We start from the raw sequence: 25,392 nt of genomic DNA on the forward strand, positions 1-25,392 counted from the left end.
TATCAGCGAGTTGGGTCCTCTAACACTGTTTTGTCACTTTGTAGTGATAAGTGCTATTGACAAGGTGAATGGTGACACCTAGTTGTCGATTTATCCTCTTAGTGACCATCATTACGACTTAAAACTGACCTCAGATGTAAGAGACTAGCATCCCCCGACACGTGAAAATGCGGCAGTACACTATAGCTCGCACCCTGCTACATCAGTCACCATCGGTGTTGGCATAGCCGTTTAACCCCTTAGATGCTGCTATCAATAGTGACTACTGCATCTAGATGGTTAACAGTGTTGGGGGCTCCATTGTTAACCCCATCGGCACCCTGAGATTATGATTGTGTAGTCCTGATGGTTTCCATGGCAATTCATGGCCAAATAGCGGCCTTAGCCCAAGTTCACACGTTCAGTATTTGGTCAGTATTTTACATCAGTATTTATACGCTAAAACCAGGAGTGGGTGATACATGCAGAATTGATGACTTGTTTCTATTATACTTTTCCTCTGATTGTTCCTCTCCTGATTTTGGCTTATGAATATAGAGGTAGAAAACTCACCAAATACTCAATGTGTGAACGTGGCCTAAGAGTCTGCCAGCTATATTAACTTGTTCAGTAGTTAGGAACATTTAGGTAGTAAAAATAACATTATTCAATTCTGTCATGCCACTTTGCATTAATTCCTGAAAAGCACCTGAAGGGTCAATAACCTATCTGAAAGCCGTTTTGAATACGTTGAGGGGTGCAGTTTTTAATATGGTATCACTTTTGGGGTTTTAAGTTTTGTACATTTCCTTGAAAGAATGAAAAATTGATGCTACAGTTTTAAAGCTTCTAATATCCTAACAAAATAAAAGAACATTTTACATATGGTGCTGATGTGAAGCAGACAGGAGGGAAATGTTATTTATTAATGTTTTTGTGTGCCATGACGATCTGGATTAAAGGGATCATTCAAAGTTTGAAATTTGCTAATTTTTAGATTTTTTTTTTTTTTAAATTTCTTATGTCTTTCTAAATAAATGCAATCCATTTCAACCTAAATTTACCATTAACATAAAGTATAATCTGTCACAAAAAAAACATTCTGAAAATGACTGAATTCCGTTGATGCGTTCCAGAGTTATTGCCACATAGCGACACATCAGATTTGAAAAAATTTGCCTGGTCACTAAGGGGTTATTGGTATTTTCCAGGAGGAATTATAGAGGACAGGCAATAATGTAGGGTATGTAGTAGAACAGCCATGTGAGGAGAGCTGAGTGATCGTCTTTTCCAGGACAATACAAGCTTTTGAACTGGTTAGGAGTAGCAGCATACACTGCCATGCCATCATGCTGGCAGTCAGGTGCTGTGCCCAGCAGCCCACACTCGGTTAATTATGTCTATTTTGCAAGTGGACTGGGCTGCGCTGCACCTGCTCTTTCTGATGGTGAACTCTGAGAAGTTTATAAAGTCGTAAATGTCAGAAGTTTTCCAGTAAAAGCTGCTCCTTCCATCTCCCTGCTCTTCTGTCACCTCCACGAGCCTTGTCTTGTATCTCCCTATAACTGTGTGTTTCTTGTACATTCTCACCTGCATCCCAGGAAAAGGTCATATTGTTAGAGGATTAGGCCGGGATGACAGGTGCCCTCTTCTACCCAAACATGGCTGTCATCACTGGCAGGTAATAGACTGGGAGGCAGCGGCTGGAATCTGCTGACACTGCGGACATCAGGGTTGATCAGTGGATCACTCCTCCAAATTTACACATCAGATATTACTTTTAGGCCAAGGAGTAAAGAACATGAGGGGACATGGGTATATTATTACTACCATCTCCCATACCGCCATGTTCAGGAGCTTCAGACTTGTACATATTAGTGTCTGCTTACGTGGATAGGTGCAGGTGTAGCTTATAGCCACTGGTCCATTTACACTGCACGATTATCCGGAACGACTGTTTCTATGAACGCTCATATCATGATAATTTTGCAGTCTAAACAGGCTGCCGATGGCCCAACGAATGAGCAAAGCGCTAATTCGTCAGGTGAATTGACCTTTTATGCTGCATAAAAGATAACTGTTCTCTGCAGCATATTGTGCTGTCTAAGCAGGACTCACACTGCCGAGAACAATGGCTGCCTATGCACACTGAGCAATTACAGAGGGTTCAGTGTGGATCTTTAAAGGGGTATTCCCATCTCCAAGATCCTATCCTAATATGTGTTAGGTGTAATAATAATATTATTAGCAAATACCTCCAATTAGAAATGTAGTATAGTTCTTCTGATTAGCCATGTCACTTATCCTATGTGCAGGGCATAGCAGTAGCTTATATATCCCTGGTTACAACCACTCATATAGTGAGAGTTAGTTAGTTGTCGTAACCACTGCAATACCCTGCACATGGGGTAAGCAACATAGCTAGTCAGAAGAACTATACTAGATTTCTAATTGGAGGTATTTGCTAACTTTATTATTACACCTGCTACATATTGGGATAGGATCTTGGAGATGGGCATTCCCCTTTTAAGCGTGGTCTGCTATTATGAGAATGCCAACCACCAAACAAGCTGCTGATCAGCAGTAGTTTAGTGCCACCCGTCAGCCCTTAACCCTAAGCTCAATGCTTATAAGTGGAAATGAAAGAAAGTCATTGGTGACTTAACCCTTTGGTGATTACAATTCATTTATGTGGAAAATTATCTGTTCCCCTATTGTCCGAAAAGAGGTGATCCTGTGTATGTGATTACTATATTTTAGAATTCCTTATCTGCTCAGCTCACAGCAACCCCTGCTGATTCACGGTGTTCCCAGAGCTTGTTTTGCATACTGGGAAATGTCAGCAAAAAGTGATGCACTTTATATACTAAATGCCAGTGTGCATTGTGCTGAAGGACTGTACCTTAATCAAACCTCTCGCTTCAACCTGCAGGGTGCAAGCACGTGAAGGGTATTCTTCTTTTTGGCCCCCCTGGATGTGGTAAGACACTTATGGCCAGGCAAATCGGTAAGATGCTGAATGCCCGGGAACCCAAAGTTGTCAATGGACCCGAAATTCTAAACAAGTATGTTGGAGAGTCTGAGGCCAACATCCGAAAGCTGTTTGCAGATGCAGAAGAGGAACAAAGGAGGGTGAGTCAATGAGTCTAAGTCTAACTCAGTACATACTCCATGAACATATGGTTGCTGTGGGGTTCTTTAAGCTATTTAATCAATAATAAAAATCATTAATAATCTTGTACCGTTTTGTGTCTGCAGCTCCTGTGCAGATCTATGTATCTCCATGGTAACTGCCTGCATGCAAACTGCCTAGTCCTATTCCTTAATGCTAACGTGCATTTTTAGATTCACACGGAGCAATATGAATGCAGGACCAGACTTCACAGGGTTTGTTTGTAGTCTGTTACCATGGAAACACATGGATCTGCATAAAAGCTGCAGGCATAAAGTGGGAAAATCTTTTATGTTTTCATTAGAGATTTATTGCAGAAATTACTAAATGGTGGAATTGGGTGTCTTGTCTTTTTAAGTGAAATCAGTCTATGCTCATGATCACTTCTGCCATCTTTTTTTATATCCAGCTTGGAGCCAACAGTGGCCTCCACATCATCATCTTTGATGAAATAGATGCCATTTGTAAGCAGAGAGGAAGCATGGCAGGAAGCACAGGCGTCCATGACACCGTGGTGAACCAACTGCTTTCCAAGATAGATGGTGTGGAGCAGCTCAATAACATCCTGGTCATAGGTGAGGTGGCCTGGGTGCCATTCACGCTCCTGATGGGAGTATAGGTTGATCCTCACAATTTCCTAACTTCTTCTGTCTAGGTATGACCAACAGACCAGATCTGATTGATGAGGCGCTATTGAGACCTGGGAGGCTGGAAGTGAAGATGGAGATAGGTGCGTATGACATACACAAAACATACATGTAATTTACATTCTTTGCTTCCTTTCAAGCCTCATACTCCTCTCCTAAATAATGTAGGTCTGCCTGATGAAAAAGGTCGTGTTCAAATCCTCCATATCCACACTGCCCGGATGAGGGAGCACAGTCTGCTGGCGGTGGATGTAGAAATACCAGAATTGGCTCAGGAGACCAAAAACTTCAGTGGAGCTGAGCTGGAGGGGCTCGTGAGGGCAGCGCAGTCCACCGCCATGAACCGACACATCAAGGTAAGTGGTACCACAGTGAGGTCAAAATGTGACCTGATCTTATACATCATTACAAAACTCCAAAGACTTCTGATATACTTATAAATTACATCAGTGAGAGTATCGTTCCTTATAGTACACATCAGCTGCTGCAAAATCTCTTTTTTTGTTGTAGCAGTGGAATATATTTGTCTACCATTGATGTTACATGCCGTTATCAAGAAGATATCTACAGGTGTGTTTTATGATGTTCCGCAGCAGCCAAGCCCCGGTGCTGAATAATACACATTGCAGCCAATAATGACAGCCTGCTTCTGCAGGAAGAGATGAGTTACACCTATCTCGGAATATGATACATACTGCTCAAAAAAATAAAGGGAACACTTAAACAACAGAATATAACTCCAAGTAAATCAAACTTCTGTGAAATCAAACTGTCCACTTAGGAAGCAACACTGATTGACAATCAATTTCACATGCTGTTGTGCAAATGGAATAGACAATAGATGGAAATTATTGGCAATTATCAAGACACCCTCAATAAAGGAGTGGTTCTGCAGGTAGGGACCACAGACCACATCTCAGTACCAATGCTTTCTGGCTGATGTTTTGGTCACTTTTGAATGTTGGTTGTGCTTTCACACTCTTGGTAGCATGAGACAGACTCTTCAACCCACAGAAGTTGCTCAGGTAGTGCAGCTCATCCAGGATGGCACATCAATGCGAGCTGTGGCAAGAAGGTTTGCTGTGTCTGTCAGCGTAGTGTCCAGTGGCTGGAGGCGCTACCAGGAGACAGGCCAGTACACCAGGAGACGTGGAGGGGGCCGTAGGAGGGTAACAACTTAGCAGCAGGACCGCTACCTCCACCTTTGTGCAAGGAGGAACAGGAGGAGCACTGCCAGAGCCCTGCAAAATGACCTCCAGCAGGCCACAAATGTGCATGTGTCTGCACAAACGGTTAGAAACCGACTCCATGAGGGTGGTATGAGGGCCCAACGTCCACAGATAGGGGTTGTGCTCACAGCCCAACACCGTGCAGGACGCTTGGCATTTGCTACAGAACAACATGATTGGCAAATTCGCCACTGGCGCCCTGTGCTCTTTACAGATGAAAGCAGGTTCACACTGAGCACATGTGACAGACGTGACAGAGTCTGGAGACGCCATGGAGAGCGATCTGCTGCCTACAACATCCTTCAGCATGACCGGTTTGGCAGTGGGTCAGTAATGGTGTGGGGTGGCATTTCTTTGGAGGGCCGCACAGCCCTCCATGTGCTCGCCAGTGGTAGCCTGACTGCTATTAGGTACTGAGATGAGATAATCAGGCCGCTTGTGAGACCATATTCTGGTGCGGTTGGTTCCTCCTAATGCAGGACAATGCCAGACCTCATGTGGCTGGAGTGTGTCAGCAGTTCCTGCAAGATGAAGGCATTGAAGCTATGGACTGGCCCGACCGTTCCCCAGACCTGAATCCAATTGAGCATATCTGGGACATCATGTCTCCCTCCATCCACCAACATCACGTTGCACCACAGACTGTCCAGGAGTTGGCGGATGCTTTAGTCCAGGTCTGGGAGGAGATCCCGCAGGAGACCATCCGCAACCTCATCAGGAGCATGCCCAGGCGTTGTAGGGAGGTCATACAGGCACGTGGAGTCCACACACAATACTGAGCCTCATTTTGACTTGTTTTAAGGACATTACATCAAAGTTGGATCAGCATGTAGTGTGTTTTTCCACTTTAATTTTGGGGGTGACTCCAAATCCAGGCCTCCATTGGTTAATAAATTTGATTTCCATTGATGATTTTTGTGTGATTTTGCTGTCAGCACATTCAACTTTGTAGAGAACAAAGTATTCAATGAGAATATTTCATTCATTCAGATCTAGGATGTGTTATTTGAGTGTTCCCTTTATTTTTTGAGCAATGTATATTATATGGCACCCTTGAATTGTTCCAGAAAATGAAGTATTTCTCCCCGAAAATTATTGCAGTTAGACATGTTTCCAGACAAAATTGTGGGTAAACAACTTTGTTTCAAGCGTGTGATGTTCATTCAAACTCACCTGTGGCAAGTAACAGGTGTGGGCAATATGAAAATCACACCTGAAACCTTTATATTTGGATAGTAGCACCCTACCTGATACTCAGACATGTGAATGGGTGCCTTAAAGAGGACCTTTCACCAGGTTATAAGTGACCAGTTGTTGCTCTTATTTCATTCCCCCTGATCCCTTGAGGTTTTTTTTTCTTTTCTTTTTTTTTTTTTTTTTTTTTATTTAAATCCTTTTTTTTTTTTTAGTGCTAATTTTTATGGTCTTTACTAAGGGGGCATGGCTCACTGGATTCTATATGGGGATCTCGGCAGGCTGCATGGCATTATTAACCTGTGAGCATTGACTCCTTGCTAAAGACCATAGAAATTAGCACAAAATATAAAGGCCTATATCTCTGGACCCGCACGGCAGATTTAAAAGCAGGTGAAAAAAAAAAACAGAATACTCAATGTTGCAGAAAGAATTTAAATAGAACCAAAACTGGCCACATTAAATTCGCTGACAGGTCTTCTTTAGGGGATAAAGTGAACTAGACTGCTATCCAATATAGTGGACTGGCTTGGACTATTCCTTCCCTGCTCCGCACTAGTGTCATAATCCCTTTTCTTTCAGCACCTTACAATATTTCATCTGCATCATAGTCCTGTCACTGTTCCCTCTCACTTTATTACCTGGAAGGGGCAAATGACAGGTCCCCTTACATTACTTCTGGTTTTCTCAGCCTGGTGCATCTCGCTCAGGACTGTAACATTCCTTGGATCCATCTGGAATGAGAGTCCCTTATCTAGAGCTCTGCCCTGGTGAAGATCATTATTCTGTCTGACGTTTGCTGTAAACTCTCCCAATATGGAATTCACAATGTATATTTCTATTCTGGAATATATTGTATATAATTTAATTGATTGCCAGCACATATGAAACAAAGGCCTTGATTCATTATTTGCTGTTATTATTTATTTATTTATTTTTTTAAGTCACTTTCCTTTTTTGTCTTTTGGTGTTAGTTGAAGTTTTTGGCGCCCAAATATTCAAAATGGCACACGTGATTCATGAATTGGTGGCAAAGTCAAAAATGGTCTTTCTTTCTTTCTATTTTAGACTGTTTTTTTTTTTCTTGCAACTTTTTGGCACCAGGGGACTCTGCAGTGGAGTTGCGCCAAATACACTGCAGGTTAACTCCAACTGTTGTAGAGTTGGGAAGAGATGGCAAAAAATCTGTATCAATATATGTTTAGACAGTCGGACTCTTTGTGCCGTACCCAATTTCTAAAAATATGTTAAAGGGGTTGTCCACCTTTTGGTGATACTTTTTTTTTTTTCTTACTTAAATGCATATAATTGCGGCAAAAAATACCGGCAAACTTTGCAATTAAAAATTTGTCACTGTTTGCCTTCTATAGCCTTTGTGTTCTTTTTATTGTTGACTGCAAAAAGTGTTAACTGAAAATTAGGGATGAGCAGATCCGTGTAAGTTCGAGTTCTGGTGCCCAACCCAAATTTTATTCCAAGGTTCAGTTTGGGTACCAGAACTGTACCCAAACTTGAACCAGAACCCGAAGCCCATTGAAAACAATGAAGACGCAGACTTTTGAGCCAAAATTTTTTCTCTCTCCTTCTCCCTCTCTCCCCTCGTGCAACGGATTGCCCTGGAACTCCAAACATTGCTACGGACTTCCGGGGAAAGTCCATGTTTGGTGTTTAGCACCGGACAGTGACTGTCTAATACGAATGCCGAACTTGTAAGTTCGAGTTCGCTCATCTCTACTGAGAATCTGTCAGTGAGCCCGTTATTATGGTCTGATGGGAAGTTTGGAACTCTTTAAACATTTTAAGTAAAAACCAAGTACAAAATTGATTTTAGTCCCAAATACATGCAAGTAAGTAAAGAAGAAAAAAAGTCCTCAAAGGTGGACAGCCCCTTTAATATATGGAATACAACATAAATTCTAGGAGATTGGAAAGGAAAGTGAGATTATAAATTATCTGTTAATTATTTCTTCCCCTTGGTAGAAATGGAATTGTACACCAGCTTTATGATGTCCAATATGATGGACAGAGACCCTGGCTTTAATGTTGGCTCAATTACTGGGTTTTCCGCGGTAGTTTTGATAACTGTTTTATCTGCTGCAGTTCTGCTAGTCCTCTCACTAATGATTTTGCACTGTGTAGACCTCGGTATTCATGAGCTCCTGATTGACAGCGGTCTATGCACATTGAAAGCAGAAAGCTGACAATCCGCATCCAGGGTGAGGCTAGGCAGAACACACTTTCAGTTGTCACCCAGCAAGAAGTGGTACTGTCACGATTCCTCCGCTCAGTGTATCTTGAACGCTGAGTGACAGATCAGTTGTCCAATCTAGTGCAGGGTCGTGCTGAGCTGTCGGTATTTTGATAGAGCACTCAGCCATCCAATCTGAGACTGAGAGGTGCTTAGCTTCCTTCAGGTGTTCCCTGTTCTAAGTGATTACCCAGCTACTTAGCTAAGCTGTCAGTCTCAGATCTCTGCCAATCATAGCATTTGCTCAGTGGTGCTTCTTTGCCTTGTATTCCTGTGCTTTTGTTAATCTATTGATGCCTGACCTTGGACCTCGATTAGACCATCCATTTGTCTTGCCCCTTTGCTATGATCCGCTATCTTTCTGGTATTCTGACCTGGGACCGTGAGCTGACTTTGACTTTTGTCTTTCCCCTTCAGTTTACTACGTGCTCTCTTGGTATCTAACCCTAGAACATTTGACTACCCTGCCTCATTGCTTGTCCATGAGTAGTGACTAGCGGCACAGGCAGTATACCTATAGTTGTCAGCCAATGAGAGTGCTCCCTAATGATGTATGTAAATGAGCTGGGGACAAAAGGATCACAATGCCTTATATGGGAGAATCTCTGCCTTTCCACCTATTATTTTCTTTCCTAGGGTCTTTATGCCTGAGAGGCTAGTGCGCCTGGCTTGAGGGTTTAGATCCCACCTTGGTCACATCTGCACAATGTTAAGGGCCTGTCCTTTTTGCTTGTGCTGCATTTTTTCCTCATCTTCTAAATATAAACTGATAGGATAGAAAAAAAATCCGGCATTTAAAGAACATGAAGGGTCCAGACCCATAACATAGGACCATCAGGTGCAGAAAACACATGGTCAAACAGAAAAAAAACCCTGTTATTCTGGCCAGCTGAAATCTCTAGTTCTCTACTTGAAGCTCTGTGACAATGGGAATAGATGAAGATTTTTGCTCATAACCATGACTGATATTTGCTCTCTCTTTTTAGGCCACCACCAAAGTAGAGGTTGATATGGAGAAGGCTGAACGGCTCCAAGTGACAAGAGGAGACTTTCTCACTTCTCTGGAAAACGACATAAAGCCTGTAAGTTGTTGTCCTGCTGTCTACATAGTCACTTCTTATAATCTGAGTTCTTCTTTAAACTTTTTAGTAGGCATGAAGCTTCGTGCACAATGCGGAGCCACGTACAAAGGCTGTACAGAAGCACATAGAGTCCTGGATACTCTCCGTTTTGGATGTATAGGCAATCTGCCATCATATGTCTCTAGGCAGCATTTGCATGAAGCAGAATATTGAACTTGGCCATTCTCCATAGATTAGCGACAGAAGCCTTTATTCATGGCCTTCATTTGGCAAGTCCCAGCTGTGATTCTTGATATGTCTTGTTTTTAGGCCTTTGGAACCAATCAAGAGGACTATGCAAGTTATATTATGAACGGTATCATCAAATGGGGCGACCCAGTTACTCGTGTCCTGGATGATGGGGAACTACTTGTTCAACAAACCAAGAACAGTGATCGCACACCCCTGGTCAGCGTCTTACTGGAAGGTGAGTTCTTTTATCTGTTTTCTGATAGGAAAATTGATTAAGAAGTGAGGGGGGTTTTTTTGTTGTTGTTTTTTTAAATTGTGATGTCCTATGATTTTCTTTTAGGTCCACCACATAGTGGCAAAACTGCTCTAGCCGCCAAGATCTCAGAGGAATCCAATTTCCCCTTTATCAAGATCTGCTCACCAGAGAAAATGATTGGATTCTCTGAGACTGCCAAATGCCAGGCCATTAAAAAGGTAGGTCTTATTTTTTCCACTTGTTTTTGGGCTTCAGTATACAGGTGGAGATTATAGATGATCATGTGAGATATTGCCTCAAATATTAGAGGTATAACTTCTATGCAGAATAGACCTGAAGCCTAACCAAAATAAGTTTTTTATCTTTTAATCTCAGAAATGTAAAAATTATTGGCCACCTGTAAGCACATCATTTTTTTTGTTTGTATTTAAATCAAATAATTGGTAAAAATACAAAGTCATTTCTTATGACATCTTTATTGTGGTGCCTGATTTTTTTGAAGCATGAATTCCCTGCATGAACAAAACTATGTAACACAATTCTTGCTGCTCACAGCCACCACTAGAGGGAGCTGTTAGTTTATAAATTGAACTTTATAATAGCACAGTATACACCAAGCTTCGGAGCTCCCCATAGAGGAGGCTACAGGTACTGTAACTAGAATTGTCATTTAAATCTGGGGTTGGAGCTCTGTATTGGTACAATAGCTTCAAGCCTTGCTAAGAAATACCAAAAAGATAATCAACTTAAAAAGTTCAACCTAAAAATTATATGGTGTTAATAGGAGAAGGATATCAAACTGACTGCCACTTCAAACAGAAAGTCAAATGTGAACTGGTGCAAGCTGAGAGCCACTCCATATGTAACTGTCAAATGAAAGCTCCACTCTATTAAACGCTATAGTATGCAGACATTGAATATATGAAATGAAATTGCATTACTGCCATAGAAAATAAGTAAAAATGAAGGTATTTAGCACATAAATTGGCTAATCCTGCCTGCCCATGCGATTGTGAGGGTGAGGCATCATATTGGGTTTAGGGTCCCAGCAGAGAGAGTCGCCTTGTGGTTGGCTCTTGGGCTGACATGAACTGGTCAATTTATGCGCTTAGTACCTTCATTCTTACTTATTTTCTATAGCCGTAATGCAATTCCTATTTCATATATTCAATGTTTGCATACTATAGCATTATAGAGTGCAGCTTTAATTTGATAATGAAAAGAAGAAGATTCACTTTATCTGCTTAAGCATGCAGCCTAGTTTGGGTCCTATGTACACAGGAAACAAAAACAACAATTACTTGTATTGATACAGAAGGTTTTTTGGGGGAAAAAAATCTATATAAAACATACACTACTAGTCACACACAAAAAATGGTAGGCTAAAATCACTTCATATTCCAATATTACTAATGGCTATGTAATTTGTAAATTCAATACTTCATATTTTACAGTAAATAAAGTGACCAATAATTTGATGACATGGAGGGAACCTGCGTCCTTAAAGGGAATCTGTCAGCAGGATTTGAACCCCCCTGCTCACCCACTAATAAGAGCATATTGTTCACACTTCCTCTCATCCTTAATAAAAGGGGTTGTCTGGTGAAAACAAGTTGTCCCCTAATCCCAATATGGATAATGTGTTGCCTAATAGGGGCCTGACTGCTGGGACTTCACTGATCATCAGCACTTTATCCTCATTAGTCTGCAACCGCAGTGATATGGCAGTCTTTCTTTTGGTTAACCATACATAATATCCTCACCAATTGCTGATCATTACCATTCCATTGTCTGTGTACCCCTCATATTAACCTCCTTACCGCCCCTCCCCATCCCGTCTCCCTCCTTTTTTTCTTTTTTTTTTGTGTGTTAACTACTATATGATTTTTTAACATATTGAAGTGATATATTTAACTTTATTTTTTGATCTATTGTTAAAACAAAATTCAATAAATATATTTGAATGAAACGGCAGAGCGGCTCGACTGCCCCATTCATTCCCTGCTGAGCGGACGAGCACAGAGTCCTGCTTTTTCTGGCAGCCTCATAGAACATAGAGAATGAATGGAGTGGCGGCCAGGCGTCTGACTTGCTGCTCCATGTTCTAAAGGTAATAACTTGTTTTCACTATACAACCCCTTTAAGGACGCAAGTGACTTCTATATAGTAGACAACTGGTCACTTTATATAGAATCGAAATTGAATTGAATCTTTCAAGTGACTTTTCCTTTACCTCTCTGAATCATTCATTGTTCTGGCTTTTTGCAGATCTTTGATGATGCCTACAAGTCCCAGCTGAGTTGTGTTGTGGTGGATGATATTGAAAGACTTCTAGGTGAGACCACAGATCCGTCCAAATCGGTGCATGTATGAATCCTATGGGATTATAATCTGTTTTTCTTTTGCAGATTATGTTCCCATTGGTCCTCGCTTCTCCAATCTGGTGCTCCAGGCTTTACTTGTTCTTTTCAAGAAAGCTCCACCACAGGTAAGAGACATGTTTAGTGGGATGTTCACCTAACGGCTACTATTTTCAGGAGATGCTGCTTCCTGGAAGAAAACTCAACTGATCATATATTGTGAAGAATTGAACGACTTCTGATATATTGTGCAGAACAGGTCTCTGATTTTGCCATTTCTATCCAGGGTCGTAAACTGCTGATCATTGGCACCACCAGTCGTAAGGACGTCCTCCAAGAGATGGAGATGCTGGATGCCTTCAGCACTACAATACAGGTTCCAAATATCTGTACAGGAGAGCAGCTGATGGAGGCGCTGGAGGTGAGCTCATCACATGGACGGGTTGTATTGTGTATCGTTTCACTTGGAATTTATTTCCATTTTATGTATTTTATTTCTTCTGCAGCTTTTGGGTAGTTTCAAGGACAATGAACGTGGTATTATTGCTCAGCATGTGAAGGGCAAGAAGGTTTACATAGGCATCAAGAAGCTGCTGATGTTAATTGAGATGTCCATGCAGGTGAGGACACACACAGAAGGGTAAATCACCAATAGGGCAGGGAGTACACTCTTAGGAAATATTGTAAATTATATAGGGTCCTTTGGAGCCAACCACTGAGCTCCTGTAAAACTGTAGCAGATGGGAAGAAGGAACTGCACAACAAAAGGCACGTAGAGATGATTTATGAGTATCTTGTATCCACTGATCACACCGCAGTAGGTACAGAAATGAGTGGAACAATGTTACTGATATAACACCCTTCATCAGGTGTGCAGGCAAGGGGTCTCTGTACATAAGTTAGACAGATCCAGGCTACAGGGTAAGCTTCCCCAAAAAGCAAGCCAGGACACAATCTAATATCCCATTTGCCGTTCTTTCCTCCTGTCTGCTACACACAATAGGATGGGATGTTCTTGCTTTAAAGTTTTCTGAAGACATTTATGAAATAGATGTCAGGTTTCAAGTATAAAGTGTTGTCTGCCAATATTCCTTCTGGAGTGGTGATCCTTGTCGTGCGTTCAGCATCTATTCTAATGAATGTGCAGCACAAAAATAGCTGTGTGAAAACACTTCTCTATTTCCATATCTGCTAAAGGAGCGTGATCACACCAGTGCCGTTCCCTCTTTGCGAGGAGTTATGGTACCAGGCACCACCATTGATAAGGAGGATTTTTCAGACCGCAGATAAGGAGCCAGCCCATCTTACTGGTGTAGATCCATCAACCAATTTGCAAAAGACAGATATATGTGTACCAACCTTTTATTAAATGCATATAAAATCAATAATTCATCATTGAACAGAAATTTAGATACCAGGGAAATAAATACACGGGTGAGTGGACATTAGATAGTGATGTACATGGGAAATGTAATGTACAGGATCAAAAATGTTTACATACATGATTAGGGCCAGAAAAGGATTGGTAAATATATAATAAATAATGGATACAAATACTGATATTAAAGTGCATAAAGCATCATCTAAACCAAATGTATAAATAAATACCAAGCATCCTATAAGTGGATACATAATCATGAGACCGTAGTCACCAACATTATAAATAATAGTTACACCAAAGATTCACATGCAATGTCCTCGCCCCAACGCGCGCTTTACTCCGCTTTCTCACGGGTACGGTGTAGATCTCTGTGTATCTTATGTTCTTCATTGTGTAGACAGTAGCTTACTCTGCAGTTTCTGAGTCCAGCATACATATTAAAAATACTGAGCTACGTTGAGGGATTTTGAAATTCCAAAATTTCCTGACTCCCTCATACTAGGCACAACCAATTGGTCTTTCTGGCCCCAGTGCCAATTACTGATAATATATCATCCTCACTGACCCCAAAAGCTTTCTTCGAATATACTGATTTATGCCTAATTTCCAGTGATTTTCTATTTTTATATTTAAGATGGATCCAGAGTATCGTGTCAGGAAGTTCTTGGCTTTGCTGAAAGAAGAAGCTTCGTAAGTTTATAGTATGGAAGTTGTTTAGGACGTGGGGCAGCGGAAGTACTATCTTATCATTTTTCTTTGAACAATATGCTTAGTCCAGGACCTGAGAGGTAAGGCACAGGGAGTATGGCACAAAGATGAATGTTCTGCTCCACTCCCTCAGGCTGAGCACTAGACATAACGTATTGGGGAATATTTACTAATGCTTAGTCCAGGCTGTCTGAAGATTCTCCAAGATGGACTTATCGCTTCCTACCTTGTACTAGGATTAGGATAGGAAGAAAACCCTTAGAACAGGATGCCTACTCCTCCCTCTCTGAATTCCAGACATTGCCAATTGTTAAGATTTCTTTTCTAACAATCTCCAACCAAAGTCTCTCTTCTCTTGTAGAGATCCAGTGCATCGCGCCTATGATTAACTGGCAGGGCAGGGGCACTGGGGGAAAGTGTCATCATCATCATTCGAACAAGTAACATTCCACCCACCACTGGCTGTTTCTGGGAAGGTCGGATTCTAGAAGCACACCACGGACTCCCTTATTTCTGTATCACTAGGGATGTGCATGTAATTCTATACTATGCTTTGTCTAAGCCATTCAGATCTCTTCTCCGTTCACCCAGCTTCTGAATAGTGTGAATGCACAGGATACGGTGCCATGCTGCATTCATGATGTACCCACAATGTAACAACACTGTAATATCCTCATCAATGCATGTCTTATTGCCACCATTGATTTTCTGGTGGAATGATTGCACAAGACAGACAGGTCGTAACCGTACATTACTGAGCTGTCGCATCTACCCAACATCAATGCAAATCAGAGCTGTGGTGATTTAGCCATATTCCAGTAGCCATGTTGATTTATCTTCCCATTGGGTTGATGTCAAGTGTACAGCTTGTAGAGTGCAGACCTCTTTGAATGTCTTCCCCGTACAGTCTACTGGTAAGTAATGTTCGGGGTTATGTTTAGTTATGACTAGTGCTGTTTGTGGGGAAGACAGGTTGTGAATAAACATCTCTCATGTCCCTATGGCTTGAATATGCTCACAGTGGATGTGAACACTGTGTGGGTTTCTTTTTCCCCCTCTCTCGGCGTCCCCCACCCTTCAGTGTCTTTCCCGTAGGTGACATGTGCTGTGGTTCTGTGGCTGCTTTACCTCTACTTAAACCCCCAATCTTCAGACACATGTCATATCCTCCGTCCCACAGTATGTGTATATTTTTATTGTGGATTTTATGTTGTAATAAATGATCTGTTGGTTATTGCAGCTGGACAACTATTGCAATAAAGAAATTATTTATCGGATATGGTTTTTCATTATTTTTTTTATTTTTTATTAGGAAAGTAATCTCTATGAATAAAAGGCAGCGTTTCTTCTGAGTGGAGAACTAGCTGCTGACTAGTGATCAGATTGTGCTGGGATTTTCTGCTGTGAGAGAGGCTGAAGCAGCTGATTTATTTAGCCTCTGTCCACAGAGCTGCTATAGAGAAGTTATGGGAAACAGGAGATTTATGAAAGCTAGTGCAAGGGAAATGTGATTGTTCATTATAGTAACTATTCTGGTATTTTGGGAGAACTTTTATTACCCAATATCCGCAGTAAACTTTTGCTATAGACAATTGATTTGACTCCTCTTGTGCACTAGTTTTGATAAATATGCCACTATGAGTTACCACAGGGGTCCCCAACCTGTAGCTCGAGAGCCTCATGTGGCTCGCTGCCATGTGATATGTGGCTCGCGGCTGTCTGCCAGCTTGTAGTATTAGCACCAGATGTAGCAAACAGCTATAAAGAGTAGATCTCGAGATGGTGACTTTTGTGTGTAGCCCTGCACAGAAGAGAGCTGAATGGGGGTAAGATAGGAAACCCTGGAGCTCGGCATACTGCCCCGGTGTGATTTCTGTGAAAAAAGCTTTGGCTGTCATTACACCGGTAATGGGGGACTCTGGATGTCACTACTGTGAGCGGGGCTGAAACAGGATGTGGCTCACGACCCTCTCTGAGCCGACTGTGGCTCTCAAGCAGGGCTGTGGAGTCGGTATAAAATGGACCAACTCCTAAAATATATAATAAATTGGGTACAGTAGTTCAATGCAGTTTGTGGGGAATATTTTTTCATAAGAATTTGGGAAAGTTATGAAATGTCCTATTCCTGATCTAAGGGTCTAGACTTTTAGCTGAGATGAATCTGTGCTACAGTAAATTTATCACTTACACATGAGCCATGTATGAGGGAGTCAGAGTTGTGGAGTTGGAGTCTGTGTCATGGAAATTGAGGAGTCTCCGGTTTGGCTTACCGACTCCACAGCCCTTCTTTCAAGGTAAGAAAGGTTGGAGACCTCTGAGTTACCATATGTTAGAACGAGCATGGCTATCGTTGAATCGTTGACTGCTGATGGATTCGGATGCACTAATGCTGTGCTTCCATGTCCTTTCACTAAAAAACTTGAAATACATCACTTCCCGCTTGGCATGTGGAACAAGAAGCACCAAAAGCACTTACCACCGCTAACTATGCCACCTCTACAATAAATCCCAAGGTCCATTATCTGATCATCAACACCACTATTTTGGAGCACTATGTGGACAAGATATACCTGCTACAGTTAGTACCAGCATAGAGACAGCAGAAGTGATCGCTGCAGCCTCACCCCAATAGGAAGAGCATTTACAGACACCTCTTCAGACCGATCTCAACAGCCCAGAGAGAACAAACGTCTGAGCACAGCTCCTCGTCTAGTACAGTTTCCTGCACCTCAGCGCCCTCCACAAAATCAAAATTTTTTCATCCATATCAATTGTATTCTTGAATGGTTGCCTCAATATCCTAGCATGAACATCGGTTGGAGAGGCTTCATTAACCACTTTACCCACCCAAGCCTGTTTTCACCTTCATGACCATGACCATTCTGACCAGTGTCATTTTATGTGGTAATAACTCCTGAAACGCTTCAATAGACCCCACTGATTCTCAGATAGCTTTTTTCGTGACATATTGTACTTCATGATAGTGTTAACATTTCTTCGATATCACTTGCGTTTATTTGTTTAAAAAAAAAAAAAAAAACGGAAATTTGGTAAAAATTTAGCAATTTTCAAACTTTTAATTTTCATCCCCTTAAATCAGAAAGTTATGCCACACAACATAGTTAATAAATAACATTTCCCACATGTCTACTTTACATCAGCACAATTTTTGAAACATAATTTTTTTTTGTTAGGGTTAAAAATTGACCAGCGATTTCTAATTTTTCCAACAAAATTTGCAACCATTTTTTTAGGGACCACATCATAATTGAAGTGACTTTGAGGGGCTTACGTGACAGAAAATACCCAAAAGTTACACAATTCTAAAAACTGCACCCCTCAAGGTGTTCAAAACCACATTCAGGATGTTTATTAACCCTTCAATTGCTTCACAGGAATTAATGGAATATTGAAGTAACATATGAACATTTAACTTTTTTCACAAAATATTTACTTTACACCCAATTTTTTTTTATTTTTGCAAGGGTAACAGCAAAAAATGGACCCCAAAACTTGTGCAATTTCTCCTGAGTACACCGATACCCCATATGTGGAGAAAAAACACTGTTTGGGTGCACGGCCGGGTTCGGAAGGGAAGGAGTGCCATTTGACTTTTTGAATGTAAAATTTGCTGGAATAATTAGCAGATGCCATGTCGGTTTGGAGTGATGTGCCTAAACAGTGGAAACCCCGCACAAGTGACACCATTTTGGAAACTAGACCCCTCAGGGAACTTATCTAGATGTGAGGTGAGCACCTTGAACCCTCAAGTGCTTCACAAAAGTTTATAATGTTGAGTTACATAGGAGCACTAAATATTCTTCCTATGAGTTCATTCCTTCTGATATAGTTGTTGCACGATTGATACATTATACTGCTCTCATTGTAGCTCCAAAGACCCTCAGATACATTTTGTTGCCACCTGTTACTAAGCTGCATATACTACTGTATGATCTCATTCAATGTGGTATGTTCCCTGCTACACTACAGGGGGGCTCTCTGTCACCCCTATTTCAATTATATTCATGCTGAGACATACAGAATTCTTGATTACTGAACTCCCTATGTTATTACACATCTACGCGTTTCACCCATTACTCTGGCACATCATGAGGTTTATATTAGGTAACGAGTTTGTGCTGTACAGTATTCATTTAACACATGAGCTCATACTCTCTTTCAGGAATGGGTGCCGCGCAGACGCCAAACATTAAAAGACAAAGCCCCGCCCCCCTCTGTCGGAAGTGCACTCACACTCAACCAGTCGCCGATACCCTCTCTCCGGGGCTAATCGTGCATGGCCACGTTAGCCGCGACTGCCATCGTATCAGCCGGGTTGTGGTGGTTGTCAAGATACATCGCTACACAGCAGCGTCGGAGGAAATTAACCGCTCATAGTCTGGTTTGTATGATAAAACCATTTTCAATTTTATATTCCACTATCTAAATTACAATCATCGCTTTTCCGCCGATTTATGGCTAACCAATATTATGTTTAAAGTCTATCCTATGGATACGAATGGGCATAGTACAAGACATGATGAATAAATATATATTTAAACGAGACCCACTTATATGTTCCGACATTTATGCACGCCTAAAAAGATGGACACTGCCGGATCACAGGTCAGACAGCGTCCACAGTGCCTCCATCTGCCCCATTATAGAGAACCTTCTGCCGGGGGTTCTGTCTGAATCACGTAAATCAGAGATTTACACAGAAACCCCAGTGTAAGTACTCAGCAGAGTGCAGGATAAATGTGAGTCGAGCCTTACTGCGATCTTTGGGAGGTAGAATGAACAAATCAACAGCATGTGAAGAATTGGTTTTATTTTTTACGCCGTTACTTGTGTGGTATAAGTGATTAGGCGGCTTTATTTTTCGGGTCGTTGCAGTTACAGCAATACCAGATTTATATAGGGATTTTATGTTTGGCAACTCTCACACACTAAAAACCGCTTTTTTAAAAAAAAAAATAGTTTTTGCATCCCCATATTTTGAGAGCTATAATTTTTCCATATTTCGTCCGACAATGTCATGTGACGGCTTGTTTTTTGGGGGACGAGTTCACATTTTTATTGGTACCATTTTCAGACACATGACAGTTTTTGACTGCTTTCTATTCCGATCGATACTCGATGCATACTCGAGCACCTGATAAAAAACTCAAGTAGAGAACAACACTAATGACAACGTATTCAATATGACGAACTAATGTCAAATTCTGAGTCGTGCCTATGAGTTCAAAATTCTCGCTATACCCCTTGATAAAATTCACGGGGGTTTTAGTTTCCAAAATGAGGTCACATGTGGAGGGTTTCCACTGTTTATGCACATCAGGGGCTCTCTAAACGCGACATGGTGTCTTTTCTCGATTCCAGACAATTTTGCTTTCAAAAAGTCACACGGTGCTCCTTCCGAGCCCTGCCATGTGCTCAAATAGTGTTTTTTCTCCACATATGGGGTATCCGCGTACTCAGGAGAAATTGCACAACAACTTTTGGGTCCAATTTCTCCTGTTACCCTTGCAAAAATAAAAAAAATTGGATCTAAATTAAAAATTTTGTGAAAAAAAGTTAAATGTTCATTGTTTTCTTCCACATTCCAAAAATTCATGGTGAAGCACCTGAAGGGTTAATAAACTTCTTGAATGTGGTTTTAAATACCTTGAGGGGTGCAGTTTTTAGAATGGTGTCACTTTTGGATATTTTTTTTTGTCATAAAGGCCCCTCAAAGTCACTTCAAATGTGATGTGGTCCCTAAAAAAAAAAATGGTAAATTTTGTTGGAAAAATAAATCTTTGGTCAACTTTTAACCCTTATAACTTCCTAACGAAAAAAAAAAATTGCTTCCAAAATTGTGCTGATGTAAAGTAGACATGTGGGAAATATTATTTAGTAACTATTTGTGTGACATAGCTCTGTGATTTAAGGGCATAAAAATTCAAAGTTTGAAAATTGCTAAATTTTCGCCAAATTTACAATTTTTTTCACAAATAAACGGCAGTCATAACAAATAAATTTTACCACTATCATGAAGTACAATATGTTATGAAAAAACAGTCTCAGAATCAGTGGGATCCGTTGAAGCGTTCCAGAGTAATTACCTCATAAAGTGACAGTGGTCAGAATTGTAAAAATTGGCCTGGTCATTAACGTGCGAACAGCTTTTGGGGGGGTAAAGGGGTTAAAACAATTTAGAATTTGATCATGGACTTTTTAACATCAATTTTGACTAATGGAGGAAACTCTTTCTCTAGTTCTCAGAATTAAAAGGACAGTGGGGCATATTTCTCAATTCTGAAAAAAAATTTGACTGCATTCTTAGACTAGATAGGCTTAAAATGTAACTGTGTGGCTAACAGCTTAGTGCACTGGGGTTGTGGGTTCAAATGCCATTCTGATGAATGGTATCTAAACATCCTTCTAGCACAACTTGTCCCAACGATCCAGGAGCAGTTTGGTGAACAATGCATTTTACAGCATGATGGAAACCATGTCCCAAGGTAAACGTGATAGCCAAGTTGCTCGTTGAACAAAACATGGAAATTTGTGGTCTATGGCCAGGAAATTACCCAGATTACATCTTGAGAGCCTATGGTCAGTCCTCAAAAAGCATATGGAGAACCAAGAACACAGAAATTGTGAACAACTCCAAAGCACTAATTAGGCAAGAATGGATTTGCATCAGTCAGGATTTGGCCTTATATCCAGCTGCCAGGCTGAACTGCAGAAGCTTTGAAAAATAAGGGTTAAGACTGTTAATATTGAGTCTTTCCATAAACTTATTGACAAATACAGTACATCGAAAGTGTAAAAACTTATGATATGCTTCTAATTGTACTTCAGTAACCGTAGGAACACTTGACTAAAAGATCTAAAAAATCTGAAGCAGCAAATACCGTAAATAAAATTGTGTGTGTATGTGTACATATATATATATATGTGTATGTGTATATGTAATATGTATGTGTATATATATATATGTGTATGTGTAATATGTATGTGTATGTAATATGTATATGTGTATGTGTAATATGTATATATGTATGTGTATGTAATATGTATATGTGTATGTGTAATATGTATATATGTATGTGTATATATGTATGTGTATGTAATATGTATATGTGTATGTGTAATATGTATATGTGTATGTGTATATATGTATGTGTATGTGTATATATGTATGTGTATGTGTATATATGTATGTGTATGTGTAATATGTATATGTGTATGTGTAATATGTATATATGTGTGTGTGTGTGTGTATATGTATATATGTATATGTAATATGTATATATGTATGCAAACTTTTGGTCTGTACTGTATATGTGCATATATATATATATGTGTGTATATATATGTGTGTATATATGTGTATATATGTGTGTATGTATGTGTATATATATACATTTGTGTATATACTGTATATATATATATATATACATATGTGTGTGTGTGTGTATATATATATATATATATATATATATATATATATATATATATATATATATATATATATATATATATATATATATATATACACACATATGTGTGTGTGTGTGTGTGTGTGTGTGTGTGTGTGTATATATATAGAATACAGTACAGTCCAAAAGTTTGGACACACCTTCTCATTTAAAGATTTTTCTGTATTTTCATGACTAAGAAAATTGTACATTCACACTGAAGCCATCAAAACTATGAATTAACATGTATATAATAAAATGCAAATAACCTGTTCTCAGAAATTAAACAAAAAAGAGTAAAATGTAAAAAATAAACAGATTTTGCTATCGCTGCGTTTGTATAGGCCTTCTTCCAGAGGCGAGAGCAGGTCGGGCAGTCTGGCATTAGTAGTACAATGCCAAGCTGCCCGACCTGTGGTCATTGCTAGATGAAGTCAAGTGAAATGCATTGAAGGATGAGGTTCAAGTCCCCTGAGTACACTGAAAAATAAAGTTTTAAAAAAAAACGCAAAAACAGCGAAAATACAATTCAAATCACTCTTCTTTTCTGTCATTAAAAATAAAGAAATAAAAAAAATAAACAGTGGGTGTCGATGAATTTGTTAAAGTCTAGTGCAGCAAAACATAAATATAATTGACTCTTATGGTAAATGCCATAAACCGAAAGGTTTCCTTTATGATCTGTTTTTCTAGTATAGACTTTTCTAGTTCTATACATTTCTTGCTTCTTGTAGCTACCACTAAAGTGACCTTAGTGTTTATTGAACACAATAATAGCACAGTAAGCAGTAAGTTTCTGAGCTCCCCTAGTGGTGGCTGCAGCTAGTTAGAATTGTATCATTAATAACTATGCAGGAGATTTGGAGCTCTAGATCAGTTAAATAGAGCGTCAATCCTTATGAAGATATATCTAAAGAGGACATGTAACTTTGTCAAAAGAAGCAATTTCTGCTCGCTCAGATTTTATTCCTGCTTGAGTTTTCTCTTTTTTTTTTTTGTTGCTTGCTTTTTTAAATCTGTCATACAGTTCTAGAAATGTGGACCTATTTATTTTGTGCAAATTTTTATAGTAATTTCAAAAAGGGGAAGGAGGGGGTTGCTCACAGGATTCTCTGGAGGCATGTCTTTAGGATGCTCTGCATTAATACCCTGTAAGCAATCACCCCATTGGCAAAAACTGTCCACTTTTGACCTAGTGACAGATCATCTTTAAAAGTTAATTGCCATAAAATGTTGAAACAAAAATAATATGGTGTTAAAAAGAGGAGATTCAATTTATCCATTTTAGGAGATGGCCTTAATACAAAGGAAAACAAACAATTTCACTTTTGTTTTTGCATTCATTTTCCTTTTTTTTTTTTTCATTTCTTACTAGAAACTTTATTTTATTTTGGACTATATACTATTCTGTGTCTTCTCCGGCTCTTAAGAGACTCTGGTATGTAGAATACCTGGGTGTCGTCGTTAGGCCTGCCATTGCCATGATGACCCACAATTATATGGCTGGGGCACAGATGATCTCCTTCTCATCCCTCCTTAAAACCACTTAGGAGCCTTGGTCAGTAGTGTCTACAGCATCTAAGGAATTAAATGCTCTGAATATGAGTTAAAGTGCATTATTTTAATCCGTGTGTTTCAGAACATGGTTTTATGCCACCAATATATACTACTAATATACTACTACTAATATAGTAATTGCATATTTATAGTATTACAAGCTCTCCTCCTGCTTGTTACTGCAGCCCTATGGGCAGACTGCTCCGCTCTCCTTTTTTCAAAATGGCAATTGATGGAGGAACACGTGACCAGACTTGTCCATCAGCTTTGCAGATACAAAATGTTTTTTTTTTAAATCTAACTTGGCATCCAAACTATGTCTTTGCTTTCTCTGTCTCACTTTGTTCCTCCATTCCTTTCCATAGACTTCAATAGGCTGCTGTAGTCTGATCTCTCAGTAATCTGGCAGTCCATTTTACTTTGCACAAGACGGGATTTACCTGTATTAATGGGTGAATGCAGCCACACTATCTCTTTGCCTCACTGTCTCACTTTGTTCCCCCATTACTTTCCATAGACTTCAATAAAATGCTGTAATCTGATCTCTCAGTAATCTGACAGTCCTTTTTTCATTGTGGAAGATGGGATTTACCTGTATTCTTGAGTGAATGGTGGGTTCATTAGGTGAGGAGAGAAGTAGTAGTGTCTCATTGGAGGAGTAAAAAAGCATATTCCTCTGCAAAATGCGGAAATGATTGTTACCATGTAAAATGAATCCAGAGGTATCAAGTGAGATGTGCATGTAATTCTATACTATGCTTTGCCTAGGACATTCAGATCTCTTCTCCGTTCACCCAGCTTATTAGAGTGATTGCACAGGGTACAGTGCCATGCTGCATTCATATTGTACTCATAATGTAACATCCTCATCAATGTGCACCTTTAGTGCCCCCTTCAGGTGGAATGACTGCCCAAGACAGGCAGTAACAAGGATATGAAGTTGTTGCCTATAATAACTTCTGATTGCTGCTTTTGTTTCCCCATAATCTATAGGAATCGGATATGTTGCTATCGACAGCTGATCAAGCTTTCTGATACATCAGTTTTGGTAAATCTGCTCCAACCAGTTGAATAGTGTTATAACAGATTTCATGCACCTATTTTTTGTGGGAGTAGGGGCATATAGAATTGTATTATTATATTTACTACTGCAAGCATTTTCTTCATGGAGAGCTGTTAAAAATACATATGGCCATATATACAGTATATTGTAGTCTAACTGGTTCAGTAATTTAATTTTTTCCCCTTACGTCAGTATCTCGGGTTCCTAACATTCAAGGGGTTGTCCACAACCTGGGCAACCCCTTTTAAAATAATTAGTTTCCCTTGTAAAATAAAAATTAAATATACTCACCTCCCACACTGGCGCCGTTCCAGCTATGTCACCGCCAAGTCTCCTGAGGCTTGCGTAACGCGGTTATGCTACGTGAGCAGTGCAGCCAATCAGTGGCCGTTATTGGCTGTTGAGCTTTCACTACTTCCACTTGTCCAAGGTTCTTTCGAGGGGAGTGCGCAACAGGCCAATGGTGGCCGCTGATTAGTTGCAGGGTTTACATTGCATAACAGTGTTAAGTAAGCCTCGGGGGACCCGGCGCCAGTACAGGAGGTGACCATATGTTGTTTTTATTTTACAAGGGGGATAACTTATTTTAAAAAAGGGGATGTCCAGGTAGTGGACTACTTCTTTAAAATCTAAATATTTTTAAAATATAGCCTTAACCACAATGTAGCCTTGTGAACAGGAAGTTCCATAAACAGCGCCACTAGTATATGGGCGGTGTCTGGTATTGAAGCTGAATGGGTAAGACCTGTAATTTAAGGAGACACACCCCATGGACAGATGTGGAAAAAAGCATTTTGACCAACCCCATTAATAGCA

General features: G+C 40.1%; 1 protein-coding gene across 1 annotated transcript in view; it reads left to right on the forward strand.

Moving 5' to 3' along the window:
* The window catches only part of NSF (N-ethylmaleimide sensitive factor, vesicle fusing ATPase), a 55,993-nt gene extending 40,229 nt beyond the window's left edge, over positions 1 to 15,764 (forward strand). Inside the window, exons 9-21 of the mRNA XM_073683133.1 lie at positions 2,912 to 3,111; positions 3,561 to 3,726; positions 3,807 to 3,881; positions 3,967 to 4,154; positions 9,456 to 9,551; positions 9,861 to 10,017; positions 10,123 to 10,256; positions 12,307 to 12,373; positions 12,447 to 12,526; positions 12,685 to 12,819; positions 12,905 to 13,018; positions 14,414 to 14,469; positions 14,849 to 15,764. Coding sequence (XP_073539234.1) covers positions 2,912 to 3,111; positions 3,561 to 3,726; positions 3,807 to 3,881; positions 3,967 to 4,154; positions 9,456 to 9,551; positions 9,861 to 10,017; positions 10,123 to 10,256; positions 12,307 to 12,373; positions 12,447 to 12,526; positions 12,685 to 12,819; positions 12,905 to 13,018; positions 14,414 to 14,469; positions 14,849 to 14,876 — 1,496 coding nt within the window. The 3' untranslated portion in view covers positions 14,877 to 15,764. The remainder of the gene's footprint in view (positions 1 to 2,911; positions 3,112 to 3,560; positions 3,727 to 3,806; positions 3,882 to 3,966; positions 4,155 to 9,455; positions 9,552 to 9,860; positions 10,018 to 10,122; positions 10,257 to 12,306; positions 12,374 to 12,446; positions 12,527 to 12,684; positions 12,820 to 12,904; positions 13,019 to 14,413; positions 14,470 to 14,848) is intronic.
* Positions 15,765 to 25,392: the final 9,628 nt, after the last annotated feature.

This window comes from Phyllobates terribilis, unplaced genomic scaffold (genome assembly GCF_046119375.1).
Source record: "Phyllobates terribilis strain yellow unplaced genomic scaffold, ASM4611937v1 Scaffold_5__5_contigs__length_657084704, whole genome shotgun sequence".
NCBI lineage: Eukaryota > Metazoa > Chordata > Amphibia > Anura > Dendrobatidae > Phyllobates > Phyllobates terribilis.